Below are 14605 nucleotides of genomic sequence, written 5' to 3'. Positions count from 1 at the left end.
GCTTTCCTCTTGGGCAAAAAATTGCCTTGTGCCATTAAACTACAGTTAACTGTAGCCTTCAAATGACATTACAAGTGTTGATTCATGTTCCATGCAGAAATGGCAAATTCAGTCATATTCCTACTTCTTTACATATATGAGTTAGCAGATAAAGAAGCTATTATTTCCTAATACACGAGGACAAGAACAACAAATATGAGAAAAGATTGTATAATTGCATAAAATGCCATTTAGATATCAGGCTTCATGGGCCAATCTCGCATGTCATAACTTAAGAATGTATTTTCTCAAATGTAAACTCATGAACTGCCATCGTGTATTAAACTTGTCACTGTTATTTGAGCATACAGGATTGCACACTGAGAGGAAGAGTGAATAATGCCTTTAAGCTGTAATGCTATGGATTTACATTCTATGTGAGGCTGATACCCAACCTGCGAGGCAGAAACCTCTACCAAAGAACAGCAGAAGCTGTTATCTACTAATGAATGACCTTTAAACACCTTGTTTCCTCTATGAAGAACAATACATAAAAACAAGTCAATATATTTATATTATGTTAATGTGACACTTGGCCTGCTTTTTGATTTTTTTATTCCAAAGCCTAACCCAGTGACCCACAATGACCAACATGGAGCTCTCCCTGGCTAGGTTGTGGAAACACAACATGGCCAGGTTGTGGTAACACAAGGGCTGCTGGATAATTCAAATGACTGTCTTTTGGACATCTAAAACTAAGGTTAAAACTAAAGTTAAAACTAAAGCTACTAAAGCTAAGCCCATCAAATCACCCAGCTGCATTCCTAGCACGGCAGAGTGTTGCAAAATAGCAATGGGCTTCCTTGGGTAGCAGCTGACACTACCTGTACCACTCGCCTCCCATCAGCCCTTCAGATGTGACTTCTGGGTCATCTTCTGACTCTGGGTCATATGATTTTGCTATCTGACTCCTGGAGTCAGGCTGGCAAACAGTCTATGGCAAACCTCACACATGCTCATCTCAACAAAGTATGAAAAGTATAAAAGCCCCTGGGTCCGTACCAATGGGGCACCAATCAAATCCAGTTTCAAATTAAGTCAATGGAAAAATAAAATACTAACAGTAGAAAGGATGCAGTGAGGAAGGGCAGAAACATGATTACTTTTGGATTTTATATTTTGGTAGAAAATTTGCATCTATATTTCTTTGAGGCATACGTTTCACTTCTCTAATCTAGCTTACTCAAGATTATAAATATTTGGAGATAAAAAAGTGACCAAATTTTTTCATACTATTTTTTGATTGTACAAAGTTGAGAATAAGAAATATTAAGCAGTTTGCCTCTGGTTTAGTGGGCTTACTGAAGGTGGAGAGCTGGGTTCCCTAAAGAAACCTGCAAGGCACATCTCAGATTAGACATCCAAACCTGAAAAGCACTAACAAAACATACATTCTGCAAATTGACTTTTAACAATAATTGGACTTCTGTGCTACCTAACTTCTGGTAACTCAGGTAGCATCTCTAACGTCTTGCTTATTGGCAAATGGGAGGAATAATATTTGCAGACTATCTTAACTGAGTGATTAGTAGAATAAATAAAATTTGCTGGTACAGTTTAAGCTCAAGGTAGCCATAAAGGGAAGTACATAATCAGATTTCAAATGATAATAAAAACAGAAATGCACAGATAAATCAGATCTCTTGATAGCTGGAACCCTGTCTTGGACTTAATAAGTCATATGATGTGGACAAAGCTTTTGAAAAATGTAAATGTTTGATTTATTTACCCCTTTTTGCAGATATTAACCTGCATTTTTCACACTCTAAAAAAAAAAAAAGGTCTGTTCAAATTTTCTTTAACAGCATCAATTTGTTCCAAATTTGATAATTTGGGGAAATTAGAAATAGCCACATTTTAAAGACAGCAGAGAAAGAATTACATTTCGAGAAGTTCAAACCAACTATTTTAGAATGATGTATAAAAACAACTTTCTGTGCATGTTTTCTCTATGCTTTAGCTCTCCGATTTATTTAATGCCAAAAAGAGTATTTTTTTAATACTTGAAAATGTACAATTATCCACAATATTCCAACACACACATTTCCTGAAACTTTTCTGGTAGGAGGTTTCCTTTCATTCTAATTGTGCAGTGTCGGTTGGTAGACATTTTATACAATCTGCACAGCTGGCTAAGAGATACAGAAATCTATCCCATGGGACTAAGAAATTCTTTGCCTTTTGGAGTTTCCCTGCTAATTGTTTTCATGTGTACAGTACAAGCTTATATCAACTAAGAAGAAAAATTATGACATGAAAAACAGCAGCTGCTCTTCAGTCATTTCATAATATGAACCAAATCTTTAGGGAACAGTGTTTTACAATAAAGGAGGCAGAAATTAAATTATATTCCTATTAAAACTCTTAGAGGTAAGAACCAAGCATCTTCTGGCTTGTTGTAAAATAAAAAAGAAAAATAATGAAAAAAAGTGCTTGAATCAAAAGAATCAGGATGGTTCTGGACCTGGATGCTATTCCAGAAAGGCCAAAGCTTTTTAAAGTTCTGGGACTGCGGAGTTCTACTGAGTGCCTGCCACATGTCCTGCAGATGGGAGGCTCTCTACACAAGATGCAGAAATGAAGAACCCTATGATAAATATGAGAACCATCATGAAGTGTAAAAGAATACAGCAAAAGTTGATAGCATCATCACAGATTCTCACAATCAGTAGATTCAGGAACTTCATGAGTCACAAATTGCATCAAATGCATTAAAAGCCCATATTTTTGTCACTTAAGTATATCAGAGTTGGGTCCCTTTGTCACTCTTAAGCAAACTGCTCCTGGTCATGTTTATTTTTTATGGTTAATATTCATCAATTTGTTCTAAGAACTCTTTCAATGACTCTTACATTTGAGATGATTTGAAAAACTTATATCTTATGAAGAATGTCTCCAGTTTGGGAAATCCCTTACCACTTTTGGTTTAAAAGCAGTACAAAATTTCTGCAATCACCTTATCTGCTGAAGTTCTCCTTTGCTTGATATTCTTGATATTCTTTTCATCCAGCCCACATCCTGGCAGGTTTTCTGCCTCTAATGTGTTTAAATAAAATGGTATGACTAGTTCTGGCAGGACTTACTAGTATTTTTTATTCAGCCTGCCTGTGTTTATGGTATGTTTTGGTTTTAGTTTCCTGATTTGTTATGATTTCCACTTTTAAACAGCACCTTATATTTGTAATAGCCTCTTCAATCAACTGCTCCTGGGGTGCTTTCTGAGTGATTTTTTTTCTAGTGTAGTAAAAGAGTCTTTATTTGGCATTATGTGCTATTAGATAGCCTCCAAGAGATCTGCACACATTTTATATTTGTAACTGATCCTAAACTATTTTAATTAGCTACAAGTTTTCAAATGTACTTTTTCTTGTCAAAATCAAATGCTACTTTTAAAAGTATTTTTAAATTTTAAAATGCACTTATTTTTTAATTTTAATTTTAATTTTTAAAAGCTCTTTTTTCCCCTCTTTTAAAGGCATTTGCAACATTGTACTGTACCAAGGTTGTACCTCTGACCAAGGTATCCATAAACAACACCCTTTGAACTGCTCTTGGGATGGCCAACCAGGTATTTTCTCTCTTCTACAAAGGACTGAGATACCTGTCTCTCTCTCTCTCACAGAATATGGTGGGCCCATCAGCAACTTGTATCACTTTTGCTGTTACATTTTCTCAACAAAGCTGTGTGTTTTGACAGGTCAATATTTCTGTGTTTTTCTGAGCTGTTTCATATTTCTTTCATCAGAGGACTCAACTTATGAAGCACCAATGTGTTCTATATATTATTTCTTTAGTTGCACTCATAGTCTATTTATTTTTGAACTTTGAACTTGTTCAACAAAAAACTGCAAGAAAATTAAGGAATAGCAAGTTATTTGAGAAAGAAGGTAAGGATGTGTTTTGTCTAATCAAGAACTTACCAGGCCACCAAAAGCTCAGAGCCAGGGAGCTGACAGGTTTTATTGTCTGGATTCACAATCATGGGGTTCAGAATGAGCTGAGCATTCACTGTCACAACAGGTCTGGCCCTGAGGGACAGAAATAATTTCACTGCATTCAGAAGGACCACATTAGTATCTATGCTGCAGCAGAGAAAACACTTCACTGAGATGGCCACAAAGCAGCTGGAAATGTTACCTGGAGAAAACTCATTAAAAAAGTCATTAAGTACCTCTCCATATCCCAGGTAACCAGGACTCACGTTCCATTCCAAAGATGGCCCTCATTTTTCCCAGTCTTTCTTTTGCCACCAAAATACTTAGAGAATCTTTTCTTGTTGCCCTTGATGTCCCTGAACAGATTTAATTCTATCAGGGCTTTAGCTTTCCTAACCTGATTCCTGGCTGCTTGGACAATTTGATTGTATTCTTCCCAGGCTACCTGTCCTCATTTTCATGCTCTCTAGGCTTTCTTTTTATGCCTTAGTTTGTCTAGGAGCTCCATGTTCTTCCAGGCCTTTTTTGGCTGACTTTCTCTTTGTTGGGATGCACGGCTCCTCAGCTTGGAGGAGGTAAAACTTGTATTAACCAGATTTCTTGGGCTTTTTTCCGCCCCAGGGCTTTATCCCATGATACTCTACCAACCAGGTCCCTGAAGAGGCCAAATTCTGCTCCACTGAAGCCCAGGGTAGTGAGCTTTCTTTGTACCCTCTTCCCTACCGTAGGGATTTTGAACTCCACCATCTCATGGTCAATGCAGCCAAAGCTGCCCTTGAGCTTTACATTCCCCACTCCTTGTTGGTGAAAATAATGCCCAGCATTGCACCTCTCTTCATTGGCTCCTGTCACTTGGAGAAGGAAGTTAACAACGATGCATTCCAGGAATCTCCTTAGATTACTTATGCACTGCTGTGTTATCCCTCCAATGGGTATCGGTGTGGTAAACCCCCAGGGGGAGCAGGGCTTGAGGCTACTCCTATCTCTCCATAAAGGGCCTCATCCCCTTGGTCTTCTTGGTAAGATTGCCTGCAGCCTTCCCCACTGTAATGTCCCTTGCGCTCCCTTTAATCCTGACCCATAAGCATAGAAATTTTCATGGAAAATGACTTTTGAGCATCTGTTTCTCACAAGATGCTTAATATATCATCTGTACAAAGCATCTTCTACACATTGCACCAGGGAAACAATGGAATGTGGACCTTTTTTATTTGAAGATCTCCCACCAAAGCTGTGAAAGAAAAAATACATGAAATTTATCACGTACCTGTAAACAACTGCTTTTCCAGCCCCAAATGCACCTACAATTAAATCTGGAAAAACAAAACAACTTCAGAACTACATAGAAGCCTCTCATACATTTTTTCCAGTCTAAATTAGATTATTTATATATATAAAGGAAGTAACATTAAACAAATGTGATAATTCCTAAGTAATTTCTAAGTAATTTTTCTAACAGTGGACCTGAAAGAGAATGTTCCACAATGTCAGAGGGCTCCTAAATGTCTTGGTTGTATCCAATAATTGACAATCTAATTAACAGGTCACCCATGCCACAATCTCACTTCTTTCTAACTTGCATTAAAAGGTAAAAAAGATGTCATTAACCCCTATATATTCCAAACCATTCATTGTCCATCAAACAAAAAGATGCAAACCATGTTGTCATCATTCTCATATAGGTCAAATTGAAAATGTATGGTGTTCCTTCCTGACAATTTTCTTTGTGTTTTAAGTAATATATTCATTAATTTAAGCATTAAATCTCTGTGTATACAACCCACAGGTGTGAGGATGGCTGATTTCATAGTTTCTAATGCTTTCAGCATTGTAGCAGCATGTGCTAAGGCTTACAGTTATCCATCTAAAGCCATCTTTTTCCCCATAGGTCATAACTTGGAACAGATGTAGCCAACAACATGAGTGCTACACCGGGCCATGGGCACATCTTTCCTACTGGACATTGGCCTGGGTTGGGAATTTATGGGCCCAAATATCTCCTCTTTTTGCCTGGATCTCCACACAGGGCTCTCTGGGAAGATCCGGACTGTCTTGCTGGACCATTCAAGCCTGCTGGAGATAAGCTGGAAGAATGCAGTGAGGAAAAATGATCACCATTCCTGCTACCTCTAGCTGGAGCACAGCTTAAGAAAAGGAAAGAACTTTGCTCCATTCCAACCCCCCAGTGTCCATCTGGGCACCTCTTTCACTCCACTGTTGTTATGAGACAGTTTGATTACGACAGAGCTTGTGGTGGTACAGACTGGCAACCTAAACTGAACTAAGTAAATTAAACCAGAACTCAGAGTTATAAACAAACCCTTACTTGTTGCTTTCATTGTAAGCACTGGTTTGCTTAAGAAGGCCTGAAGTCATCAAGTATGATGCAAATACAAAGCTTGGATCCTAATTAGCTGGGTGGGCAGATGGTCAGGATTTCACAAATTTAAACAAGTACTCTACATGGCAACAGCCTGTCTTACAATGAATCCCATTGATTAATGTCTTAATAGGAGCAGACATGGACTTTATTTATGGGTCTGATCCTTTTTTTGTACAACATTTACATTTTTCTCCCTCCACTGGCCTTAGAGAAATATCTTTCAGGGTCAGGAACCTTATAAATGGTAGAAGAAAATAAGTGTTTTTACTCTCTCCTTTTTGGGTTATTTACGAGTCATTTTCATTAGCAGCTTTTATAGACAACTTGCACACAGCATCAAAACCTGAAGATAGTTTCCTCTTAAATAAACAACTGAGACATACCCATTGCTATAAAGAGGAAAAAACAGATGCTGCTGGAACCAGAACTTTCTCTGGCAGCTCCCCAATAGCAGCACTCATGGTAACTCCAAAATATTAACAATTGGGTTGGTTTTTGTGGTTTTCTTTTGTTTTGTTTTTGTTTGGGGTTTTTTTTGTTTGCTTGTTTTTGTTTTGTTTTAGTTTGGTTTTGTTGTTGTTTTTGTGCTTGCTTTCTTTTTTTTTCAGGGTTTTGGTGTTTTTGTTAAAGAAAAAAAAAATAAAAAAAGAAACATTATGCTATGACCAGAAAGTGAAAGACAAGAAGGAAGGGGTTTCCATTATGTTTTACCCTATAATTTTGCAACAGACTTAATTCAGGATATGTACTATTTAGTACTAGACTTGATAACTCAAAGGTTTCAACACAGGGGTTTCCTACAGTAGAGACAAACCAGATAGATATCCAAGACTTATCCAGATCAGGGTCTTGTGATGATTTCATAATCTGATCTTTCATTAAAATATAAAGCACTCCAGCCCTTCATGAGCAAAGGGAAAAGCTTGAACACACAACTTGAGTAAGCTAATGAAATGTAGATTGTTTGAACCTGAAGGTAAAAAGAATGAGGCTGCCAGGCAGTTAGCCTCACTGGTGTGAGTGAACTCTTAATTTTAGTATCTACAGCTGTGCTATCTCAGCATCCCCACTTTAATATTAAAAGGGATTTTGTACATCTGTTTAATAATTAAGTCTTGATTTCTCTGGGACAGAGCCCAGCTTATTTTAAAACAAGATAAATGGTCTAGAGAAGCAATGGTAATTCCCATCCACCAAAAAATGGTTTTAAATGAGCAGTCTTTCTTCACTGCTATCTCAGCAAGATTTGGAGACACAGTAAAAAATTTGTGTTATTTAATCATGGGACCACCACAAAGGCCCTGTTTTAGCATAACCTAAGGACAGCCAGGACAGTGCTCATCTCAGTCCAGTTTAGAAGCTCTTACATTTTTCCTGACACATCCTTTATTCTGTGGTCTAAGCCATACTTATTTTTGACCCAAAAAGCTTGAAGGAGTGAAACTACTCAGTAGGAAAAGCATGCTTAAGACTGAATATGTAAACAATAAAACATCCTTATACCCAGTGGTGACATCTACAATCTAATTTAAGGACCAAGTCATTACATATTCAAGCAGAGTGATCATCAGAATATCTACCACAGATTTTGTTTTGCTTCGACTTGTTTTGTTACAGAGCAGTAGTTTCAATTCTTTCTTTCATTGCCTTGTGGAGTGCAATATCCATTACTGGAGAAAACCAGTTTTGATCGGAATACACATCAAATCATACAGCTTTTATAAGCAGAAGGTTTGAATTTGTTGTGTGTTCTCCAGAAGAAAAGTTACTACTAATTTCTATTAAAAATCCATGAGATGTCTAAATTATCTGAAAATTGGCAACCTTCCCTTCCTAAAAATAGAGAGAAGTTGTCCTTATTCATTGCTTGTTAATGCTAGGCACACAAGATAGAAAGGTCACTTGCTGAAAAATAAGGGCTTAAAAGCAATTTGAAATTACATAGCAAAAAAAGCCAGCTTGACTCCTTACAACCCTTCCAAGCAGAGCCTGAAGTGCATGAAAACCTTTTGCTCCTTGCCATTTGTGAGGTTTTTTCAAGCCCAGATTAAAATGTGTATAAAGAAAAAGAGAGAGAAAAAGAGAGAATACACAAAATCTCATTTATTCCTTCTTTTCTCATACTTCATGTTCTCAGGAAGTTGAGGGACCTCACAGATTAATGTAAATGACCACTTTGCTCATTGAGAAGATCCTTTAGCAGTTGCTAAGCTTCAGAGAAGCAGAGATATGTATGGAGGAGCCTTGTGCATTTGCCTCACTGCTGTCGTGGAATAAATGAGCTGTGGGACCACAATCACAAGGCAAAAACTAAGAAAACAAGCACAGAGTGACTCCAAAAGAATTTTCAACTTGTGTTTCAACATAGATTGAGGGGTTTATGCACAAAAATCCCAACTGGCAGTTCACAGAGCTTAATACTGAAACAAGTGTCTTTGGCATGCAATTAAGTCAGGGAGCACTGTTCAAAGTTAAACAATAGTCATGCGAATTTCAAATTTTACTTTGCTCTGAGGGGAAGGCTTGCAAGATGTCTGGTAAAGAAAATTCATCTTCTGAGAAAAGAAAATCATAAAATTTAAGGAAAGAACATTCACAAATGTCACTGAAAGGTACATTGGATGTTATAAAATGGTCTGTTTACCTGCACCTTCTGCCATGTGCCTGTGCCAAGCCTGAAAGACCATGTGATAAAGGGCATAAACTTCTCATTATGCTGACTAAACTTTCAACCAACTGGAGGAATTAGAAAGATCAATTATGTCCTAGATCCAGTGTCAATCCAGTGAATTTACTAACTAGATCAAATGTTTTTGCCAGCTCCATCCCTTGTGAGAGATGCAGTCCCACGGACTCTGAACATGGAGTGTGCTCAGCCCCTCACACTTGGTTGGAGTCTGTCCAGCAGTCCCAAGAGAAACTCTCCAGGCATGGTATCTCCTCTTGGTTCATGGGAGACAGTGGCCATGAACAAGAGCTAAAGCAGGACTTCATAATTGGCCCACACTTCACTTGTTAGAAACCCAAAAATGAAACAATAGGTAGCTGAGTCACCTCCCCACTGCAACTCTACTGGGATACAAGCGCAGGAAAGCGGTTACTTTATGGACTCAAAATGATTTGGTGACAGCTTTAAATATCACTTTGTGCAGTCTGTCAGTTTAGTTGCATAGCATAAATGGGAACTGAAAAACAATTAGAATCCTTTCTGACTACAGGTGCTAGTGGAAATTTCATAAAAGGTAGTGAGAAAACTGCAATAACCGAGAACTCTCCTAAAAATCTTTGTGAGCCTTTTCGATTTTTATTTCCTTCAGTAGATCAGGTGCCAAAAAGGCCAACGATCAGATTTCTTTTTTTTTAAGTATTCCAGAGACCACTACACTCCCAAATCACAGTAGAAAAGGTCCAGAATAAAATTTCCTTTAAATGGACATTACTTCAGGCTTGACCCTAAAAAAAGGATACAGGATTGTCTAGTTCAGGCAACTTTACTCAAGAATTTTAGCAAATACCACAAACGACCACCATCCAAAACAGAGTCACTTTCTTCTAATCCTACCATTCTCAATTATTTTGATCCTCTTTTTTTTTTTTTTTTTTACCATTCTGGTAGTGGGTCTGTTAAGGATAACACCCGGGGCTACCTCATTTCACTGCTTCTATTTTGTCTGAATGAGCCCCTTTCATAATACAATGCTATTATTAAATTAATTATAGCAGAAAAAAATCCAAAAGAGAGAGCAGTTAGTGTTCTGTCACTTCAGTAAATCCCTTCTTACTGGGATTAATTGCTTTATTCTTATATTCCATGGGGCACAATATTGTGATTTCATTAAGTACCTAAAAGGATTTTAGAAACTTAGACCTGTAAATTACACATATAATAATTTGCCATAAAATTAAGTTATTTGCAGGACATTCTTGGCTTGTCACTACATTTTGATTGATTATTCACATGAAAACATAATTAGTAGTAGAACCATTTCAGCTTTTCTGCATTTGCTGGCAGAACCCATGCCCTTTTTCTGGCTCCCATACTCAGCAGTCCTCTCTTAGCAGAGCAGATGCAGCTTCCTGCTGATATAATCTCCTGGACCAGCTTCATAACTTAATCATCACAAGATTATGATTTTTGATATTATTGGCACAGTGCCTACTGTTCACAAAAAAATTATGAACGCTGAAGAACCCTTGCCTGTCAGAAAGAAACTTGAGGGTTTTCTTCCTGCTGTTTGAGTTAATGCTCTTAGCAGATGGAGCTGCTACATACTCCTATTTTAATAAGATTAGACTGGATTACTGAAGTTCTAAGGACATTTTGTCTGATTATCACACTTGTTTCCTTCTTAAAACATTTCTAGAGTAATATGTTTATATTAACTATGTGCAATTGTTAAGATAATAACTGAGTCCAAAATAACAAGGCGTGAAGATGCCTTTATACATTCCCCTGTGCTGGCAATGACTTGACTAAAATGAATAACCAAAGGAACAGACCAACAGCTGTGTTTGTATAAAAGTGAAGATGATGCTTCGGTGGCACTGACTCCAGGGGAACTCTATAAATTAACAAGGAAGACTTACATAAGCATCTAAACAGGCAGGGAGCAGAAACAATAGTACATAATTTATTTGAGCAATTAACTAATTAACTAATCAGCAGTCTTTGAATAGCAAATTCGTCTAGAGCACTGCTCTAAATCCAGCCACAGTGATAGCAGAAACTGATTAAATCATCCTGGTTCAAAAACACATTTGAAGAAACCACAGTCTGCTGGAGGATATGCCACAAGAAGAAAGCAAGCTTAATGAGTTGAGTAAGCTATTCATTATAAACTATTTGCTCAGCTATAATCAGACATCAAGTAACTGAACATATGCTGAAATGTGAGGGTGGAAACCTTACAGCTTCCAAATGCCTGAGCTCTGCTCAGATAGATGAACCAGCTGGAAGTGTGGCACCATCACCTAGATAATCACAGACTCTGAGCAGTCAGTGGGGACCGGCTTTGAACGGATGCCCAGAAGCCAAAAGAAACAAATTTCTTTCCTGCTAAACACATTTATGGCTTTCTTTTCTTCCTGTAAAGGCTAAACTATGGTAATAGGAAAAGATACATAAAATTATAAATAAAACAAACTACAGTTCAAATTACGTGCCTAAGCTGAAGCTTCATTCCTTGCTCCAGGCCCTGATGCCACAAATAAAGCTCAGGGTGGAGCAAAGGGGCCCTAAAAAGCCTCAGATCTGCTGGGGAGTGGAAACTGTATTAAAAGTTATCGTTTTATTGCTCAGATGTTCCCATGTAGGAGACGGTTGTGCTGAGACAGGAATTCCAGAGTATCTTGGGCAAACCTTGAAGAGCTGCAATTACAGAGAAACCCATGGGTATATAAACTGCGTTTGGGCCTTGCCAGTACAGATGCTCCTTTGCATGTCCTAACCTCAGCACTGAAAAGTGTCACAAAGAACTCTTCTCAACTGACACTGCATTTACACTGAAACTTATAAGAAAGCCCATCTTTTGCACTTTTTTCACTCCATACACTGCTCTCCCCCTTTATTTCCTTAATTCTCTTCATTTTCTTTACGTGACTGTAATCCAGAATAATGGCACCAGGTCAGTATTTACTACTGCAGCATAAGTGATATCGATCTTCAAATGAGTAAGACTTTAGAACATACATTATCAGAAAACTGTGAAATAGATCATCTTCTGAAAGATGTTACAATGATGTCATTGTTAGTTAATTAGTGCCAGAGAATGCCCCTGTGTGCTGAACCTGCCCTGTCTGTGTTGTTATCATTAGAATGGCTCTTATGCAGTTGCTAGTCCCTAGGAACTCTGTTTTGGGAAGAGGTGAGTTTGGTAGTACAGACAAGGACTGCTCAGTGATAGCACAGAAGCAAAACCAGCATATTTACTTTACCAGTGTAGACATGGCTCAAGAGGATTGTTTTTTTTCCTTCAAATACCAGGTACATATTATACACTGCAGAGCTACTGAGTGTCTCAGGTAAATACAGTACAAGCTTGTCAGTGTCATGCTCAGAAGACTGGAAAAGCTGCATGTTGTTCCCCTGAATATTCACATCAGAAAAAAACAGAGCTGGCTTAGTATATTCAGTCTATTTGACTGACACGCTTAATCTGCTTTCTCTTACTGCTTCCCTCTCACTCACTAGCCTTACTTTTCTGACTCCAAAGTTTGGTCAAGTTCTGCCTAACTCTTACATGACTGCAGTGAAAGGAGCATCCATCCATTCATTCATTACCACCATCACTGCTGTTTGGCATTGCAATTCTTCTGCTAGGTGAAGAACTGCTCTTTTCAGGGCTGAAGGTGATGAACACCACCAGCTGTGTGTTTTTAGAGTGATACAGCTGTTGGTATCAGAACAGCTTTTTGCCTCTGCTGCTTCCCAGGGTTTAAAGTTTCCCACTACCTCTGAGCCTGCAGAGCAGAAACCATCATATTATCAATCCTGTCTATGCTGATAAAGGAACAGTTCTAGGTATGTAACATCTGGAGTGTCTACACATATGACACAATTTATAGGAGTCCTTCAATGAGAAGATGTGGAAATGTAAAAAAAAGGGTTGTGCTTAATAACAGAAACTCCTATTGAAAGGTTAGAAAAATCTCTGTATTTTCACAGTGCTTAGAGATCTGTTACTGTTACAGTGATAATCTATGCCAGGGTATCTGAAGGCAGATGGTCATTACACTGAGAAGGACTTGCACTGAAAAGGAAAAGCAACATGATCTGCATGAGGACCAAACTAGAGAAAGTTTTGGGTTTAGGTATGATGTTGACTAAGTGGCCATTTAGCTGTTTGTATCCTCTGCTTTGTGCAGTGAGTGGTTACACAAGTGAAAGGAAAATAAAGTCAGGGCATGACCTTGAGCACAGTGTCGGTAAGGTCCAGATTTTACACTGTTAGCATGGACTCTGGTCTGATTTTAGTGTGTGCAAGTTAGTACTGTCCAGATAGTAGCCAGCAAAGACTTGGGGAATAGCTTTGGGCCAGGCAGGGACCTTCCCAAAAGGCAGACTGGATGTGGCCATGCTGTTTCAGTGGGCACGAGCTTTTCATTGGATGATGATGTGTGCTGTGCCATGTAGCCTCAAGGCCAGACTACAGTCCCTGGCTCAGTATTTTCTTTCACAAACATCGTTACTGATATGAACAAAAAAGATTTGGTATTACAGTACTAATTCTGATTTTCTTCTCAACAGGGAAGATACAGCCATTTTTTATGTCAGGTAAATTTGACACCCATGTCAATGGTAAAATCTGTATTAGAAGCAGTATTTTAGCCAGATATAAGTCATGCTTTACCCATTGTTCTTTACATAAAAATGTATGAAGAAGAGGCAGCAGTGATGGCAAGAGTGAACCATCACCTGGACTGATGTGTAATTTCCCTCTGCACAAGAAACAACTAAGTTAATTAGAGTTCCTTCCACAGCATTGCTAAAATATATGAATGAGGCAAGAAATATGGCAGAGGTCTGTAAAATAAGAGTAGGCTGAAGAAGAATCCTTTACTGTCCCTTCACTATAAGAACTATGGCACATCCAAAGTAACTGTCCAATAGAACGTTCAAAAGTCAAATGGGATACCATGAAAATAACTTCTTCACAAAACATGCATTTAGGCTGTGGTGCCCCTTGACACAGATTGCTCCAAGTGCCAAAAGTTCACATGTTCTACAACTGATTACTCAAATTCATGATGGAATAGGCTGTCAAGGGTTACTAAATTTGAAGATGCCCCCTCTAACCCAGAGACACCTTCCTTCACCAGTTGGGTGAATATTCTGGGACATATCACAGCTGTCCAATTTCCTGTGTAACTGTTGTTGGCTGCTGGAGACATCCTCTGGTGCTAGACAGATCTTTTGTCTGCAGCAGTATAACTGTCATATGCCCTTCCCTGCCTGCTCTGCTACTCTACCATTAAATCTGTGATCAGTTTTCTCACAGATTTATTACACAATTGGGATTCTGTGGAACTCCTGTCTTCCTCTGTCTTTTCTAGATAAGACCAGGAAGCAGGAGATAGTTTCTCCCTTTGGAGGCTAGCAGTTGCAGGAAGAGGAGGAACAAGAAACCAATTCACCCACTGGAGAGCATTGAGTATTTGGCAGCCTTCTTCTGCTCCCTATGTTCTTCTCTGTTCCTGAGCTTATGCTGGGATTTGGGTGAGGAGAGAAAGATGTATCCTCCTCTGCCAA

General features: G+C 38.4%; 1 protein-coding gene across 1 annotated transcript in view; it reads right to left on the bottom strand.

The window, feature by feature from the left end:
• Positions 1-14605, bottom strand: part of ITGA8 (integrin subunit alpha 8) — a 100716-nt gene that overhangs the window by 51446 nt on the left and 34665 nt on the right. The window contains exons 14-15 of the mRNA XM_030445969.1: positions 5242-5287; positions 3960-4067 (exon numbers count right to left, since the gene is read on the bottom strand). Coding sequence (XP_030301829.1) covers positions 3960-4067; positions 5242-5287 — 154 coding nt within the window. The remainder of the gene's footprint in view (positions 1-3959; positions 4068-5241; positions 5288-14605) is intronic.

The sequence above is a fragment of the Calypte anna genome, chromosome 2, assembly GCF_003957555.1.
Source record: "Calypte anna isolate BGI_N300 chromosome 2, bCalAnn1_v1.p, whole genome shotgun sequence".
NCBI lineage: Eukaryota > Metazoa > Chordata > Aves > Apodiformes > Trochilidae > Calypte > Calypte anna.
Note: the sequence above shows the minus strand (reverse complement) of the source record. Positions and strands in the feature narration are given on the sequence as shown.